This window comes from Gadus morhua, chromosome 2, assembly GCF_902167405.1.
Source record: "Gadus morhua chromosome 2, gadMor3.0, whole genome shotgun sequence".
In the NCBI taxonomy this organism is placed as follows: Eukaryota; Metazoa; Chordata; class Actinopteri; order Gadiformes; family Gadidae; genus Gadus; species Gadus morhua.
The window spans coordinates 3366236-3371235 of record NC_044049.1 but is presented as its reverse complement, the minus strand read 5'-3'; the positions used below and the strand labels follow the sequence as shown (position 1 = coordinate 3371235).

At 45.0% G+C, this 5000-nt stretch overlaps 1 protein-coding gene across 6 annotated transcripts in view; it reads right to left on the bottom strand.

The window, feature by feature from the left end:
- Window positions 1–2640: 2640 nt before the first annotated feature.
- ccp110 (centriolar coiled-coil protein 110) overlaps window positions 2641–5000 on the bottom strand; it is a 10108-nt gene continuing 7748 nt past the window's right edge. For 2 of the 6 annotated variants that reach the window (XM_030348214.1, XM_030348218.1), the window contains exons 11-14: window positions 4949–5000; window positions 4622–4687; window positions 4440–4499; window positions 2641–3631 (exon numbers count right to left, since the gene is read on the bottom strand). The exon at window positions 4949–5000 is cut by the window's right edge and continues 22 nt beyond it. In XM_030348214.1, coding sequence (XP_030204074.1) covers window positions 3556–3631; window positions 4440–4499; window positions 4622–4687; window positions 4949–5000 — 254 coding nt within the window. In that variant the 3' untranslated portion in view covers window positions 2641–3555. Of the gene's footprint in view, window positions 3632–4274; window positions 4375–4439; window positions 4688–4948 lie in introns of all 6 variants that reach the window. The other 4 variants (XM_030348212.1, XM_030348215.1, XM_030348216.1 and 1 more) reach the window with 3 other exon arrangements.

Here is a 5000-nt window from a genome sequence, read left to right as displayed (position 1 = left end):
TTTCTGCGGAGACGATCCTGGCTCCCCCCCTCCTCGAGGGGCGAGCGGACCCCTTGGCAGCCGACAATGTATACACGCCGCCGGCTAAACAAACCGCTTTACATTGGACAGAGGCGCTCTCTCCCATTACCATGCGCTGCCGCGTCTCTCCACCGAAACACATCTCCCCCCCGCTGGCAGCCGAGGACATATTTACCACCGCGACTCAAACGCTGACACACTCCATGCCCCGGAGCGTGGACTGACCTCTGCCACACGCGCACGCACGCGCACTCGCACGCACACACACACACACACACACACACACACACACACACACACACACACACACACACACACACACACAGACACACACAAAACATTTTTCACATGCACGTGGCACAGGGCCACAAAGGCACACACATACTGTAGGTACACACACACATGCACCCAGGTACACACACACACACACACAAATCACAAATTTGCATGTGCACGTGCATGCATGCTCTCTCAAACACACGCACACACACACACACACACACACACACACACACACACACACACACACACACACACACACGCACGCACACACACACACACACACACACACACACACACACACACACACACACACACACACACACACACACACACACACACACACACACACACACACACAAATACAACAACACACGTACATGGCAGCATGAGGGAGGTTTCATCTTTAGCTCTTCCAAGAAAAGTGGGTCCTTGAGCAAGGACAGCATGTGCTCTAGCATAGCACTATGTAGAAACATGTATTGCTGATGCATATCATGTATAATAAAGTCCATTAAAAGGTTCACTGACAATAAACAAAACAACAAACAGACATACATACACACAGTTAGTAAAACATGAGTTGTTTGTCACAATTAAAAGACGAGGAGAAGGATTAGGAAATAGGTTTTTGTTTAAGTAATACTATACCGATTCACAAGCTAACCGACATACAAGGGCATGCAAACAGCTCCGAGAAGTCTTAAGCCTCTTGTTGCAAACTCACAAGACTAAAGATGAAACACAGGCCATATTGTTTCCTCCTCATCCTGTGTTCTATCGCCAGCATGTAAACCATAACCGCTGCGTTCTCTCTTCATGAACACCGCTGCCCTCTGGTGGCCACTCGTGTGTAATGTCCTCCTTCAGTTCAGTGACTCAGTTCTCCTGACCGCTCAGGTAATCTCCGCTGTTTGTTTGCTTTCTGATTGACGTCGTGTCCGCAGGAAAATCACCCTGCCACCGAAAATGAACTCATGATGACCAATATAGAGCCGGAGGCTTTTGGGAAATGAAGTGGGGCGGGAGGAAATATTTGTTGTATACAGAGGGACTTGTCCTGCAGGTCTGGAATTGGAAAGAACCGCCACTCGGTCACACCTGGTTGAGTTCGAGCTGAGTCAGGGCCTGACAACACCCTGTCTGTCTGTCTATCTGACTTCTTGTCTGTCTGCTGTTTCACTGTTTGTCCTTGTGCTTATCTGTCTGATTATCCGTCTTTATCGGTCTGTTGGCCTCTGTGTGTCAGTCTGTCTGTTGGTGTGTCAATTTCGCCCTCGTTGTCCTATAGCCTGTCTGTTGGTGTTTTCGCCTGTCTGTTGACCCCTGCCTGGAAGCCGTGTGTGTGAGGTAATGGTGATACCCAGGGAGGTCAAGCACGGGTGAGTCAGTTCATCTGAAGCTGGCATACTGAACATCACGTCACCAGAACGGTAACCGTACGTCAGTTCTCCGTTTGAGGGGTTGATTGTTGTTGTTGTTGTTGTTGTTGGGGACCTGTCTGACTAGAACCATTCATCAGATCAGCACTCATTAAGACTCATAGAATAGTATAACGACCAGAGGCCATTTAATTCCCTATTTAGTGTCTTTGAGGTTTCTAATCTCCTGAATATGTCCTGTCATTTAGAGCAGCCTCCATAATAAGTAGAAACATTTAAATCTTATTTGTGGCAAAACCACCCTTAAGATCAAATCCTAACATCGCCCCTGATAACAACTTAAAATAAAAGAGGGCTCAACATTTAAATTGAATGCTCATACAAAGGTGACAAGGGTACAAAGTGTTTCGAGAGCGCACTCATGAGTAGGCCTACTTGTTTTTCTGAGTCACCATCAGACAGGGGATGTGACTGACTGACCGAGGCCATATAAGTGCCTTACTTTGTATTTTTTAGGGCCGTAAACAGACAAAAGGCTACCAAGCGACTCATGCTGAACAGCCTTTTGCAAATATAAATGAAAAACAGTCTGGTTTTGGTCACCTTCCTGGATGTGGAGTGAATGAGACATTTCCTTACCTGTGACATGACAGGATACATGACAGCCACTCTTGTTTGACCAATCTCTTTCTGTGTACCTGATACATACCTACGGGTAAGGGAAATGGTTGATGAGGGTGTGTGGCGAGCTGAGTGAGTAAACTATGTCAGCATAAACATTACCGGGACAGAATCAATTACAGAAGGGAATTTTTTTTTATGGTTATTATTACTCACATGAACCTCAATCTTCTCTGGAAATATGTGATAAAAGTTGTCGGGAAGATTATATGAGCCTTGATATCCCTTAGTGTGAAAGGTGCACACACTTATCCGAACAGAAACAATAGTCTGAGAATACCTTGCTATTTATACACTTTAATATCATCTCTCCCTAACATGTCAGTATTTAAAAGCAACATGATGGTTGGGTGTTTGTCATTATTTAGACATTCACATAAGACATTTAGCTCTCCGTATAAATACATTCAGATTTATTTTCTTTTGGCATTGATCCTATCCAAACAACATACACACAAAACAATGAAAAGTAGGGTTGGTATAAATAAATAGGCACCAAGAATAAAAGGGGTCAAGCTAACTTGACCCTTATCACATCAATTCCAATATAATTCAGTTTAACACTCGACTACCAATGACTGTCGGTAAAGCATCAGTGAAATTGCATTTGAAATGACAGCCAAGGAAAATATTACATTCAGCAAGCATGCAGGATAAGTAGATATGTGTGAGGGAAGGCACAAACATTTCTCTTTCTCACTAATGGAAAACCTTAACCTTTGTTACTCTTTACTTTAGCTGCAAGTATGACATTTCTTTTTTATCTAGTAGTTATAAATCTCACACAGACAAGTCTTCCAGTCTGTGACATGACAGTAAGGGCACATTATAGTCTTTAAAGTTCAATGTTATAAAAAGTGCTTTTTAGATCATACAAAAACAATAACCGAGGTAATAGACACGTGGAGAAGGAGATCAGTAGACCTTTGTGTGTTTAGCAGCAGTCATCCAAGTAGCGGTGGTTGTACTGTACATACGACACTGCTTGGTTTTTACAGATACAGACAGAGGTGTTCTAGTGTTCTTGCAGGTTAAGGGGGCCACCTGAGCGGCGTGTTCAGCCCAACAAGGTCTGGTTCTCCAGGCCCTCTGAGCGGCGTGTTCAGCCCAACGAGGTCTGGTTCTCCAGGCCCTCTGAGCGGCGTGTTCAGCCCAACGAGGTCTGGTTCTCCAGGCCCTCTGAGCGGCGTGTTCAGCCCACAGAGTTCTGCTTCTTCAGGCCGTCCGAGCGAGTGGTCCTCCCCTCTGGGGTCTTCCGGTAGCAGCTCCTGATGGAGGGGCGGGGGGGGGAGGGGAAGAGGCGACACACATTGCTCTATCATTGGTTCTCAAAGTGCGGCCCGCGGGCCAATGGCGGCCCGCAGAAACATTCCTGGTGGCCCGCAATGACGTACGTGAGTTATAAAATTTTTTTTATTTTTTATTATTATATCAATATTAATGTAAACAAAAATAAATAAATTGAAAGAGAAAAGTGTACTCTCTCTAGGATGAAACTTAATTTCGTGATTTAGACCTCACATGACCTCACTCCTAGAGGTCCACGGTGCAATGTTTTTTTTCACCACTGGGATGCTGACGGCGTTTACAGCCAATTCTTTTTTCCTTTGGCGGCCCTCAGTCAAATTTTGGGTTCCTAAATTGGCCCTCAGCTGTCAAAACTTTGAGAGCTCCTGCTCTAGAGTCAATGTTTTACAGGTCAAAGTACTGAATCGTTTTTTGCACGCCAGGACAAATTGCTTCAAAAAAGCTTCCTAGAAAACCCATTGGCTGAACCAAGTGGTTCGGTTTTACTGACACTGAAGTTATCACGACGCAATCAGAGCTAAAACTGTGAAATAATACCTTAACCAGAGAAACCTGCGCAATACTTTCCAGGAAAACCACAGGCCTTCGCAAATCTTAAATTACCTCTGGGTCATGACTTGATCACAAAGAATGACGTGGATCCTGCGGCAAGACCAGTTTAAAAAACCAACCGCCTTCAATTATGCTGGCTTGATCACAGATGCTGTAAAAACCAATTATGGGGAGTCAGGAATTAAAGCTATACGTTGAAGGAAACTCTATACTAACCCCTGGTGTTTGAGCTTGTCTACGGCCGGGGCTTTCTGGCCTTGCTTTGCTTCCGGGACGCTGAATGAGGAGAGGGCGATGTGACCCGTTGTTTACATGACGAAAATGTGGATGAAGATGACGATGATGATGAAGGGAGCGGGCGGTTGGATGAAGGCAGAGCAGCTGGTCCTAGACAGTACCTGTTGTTCGAGGCGCCCTTCGTCTTCTGTGATGTTTTCCTGCCCTGAGCGGGAGATCCAACCACCCTTAGGGAGCAGAAAGCACCATTTAAGTACGACACATAATGGATGGCATGTATATTATTAAATAGAATAAACAAATAAATTGCATCAAATAAGTTATGCATACACATACGAAAGTAAAGCTCTTGCAGAATTCCTCTTACAACACATTCATTTCCTTTCCATTGTTCATGAATGTCCCCTCAGGGATGAATTCAGTACCAATGTAATGTTAGATAATATAAACACAGAGGCTGTGCAATCTCTAAAGTCCCCACTACTCACCTCCTCTTCCTGTCCAGGGACCTCTGTGTAGCAGCCGACAACGCCACTCTGT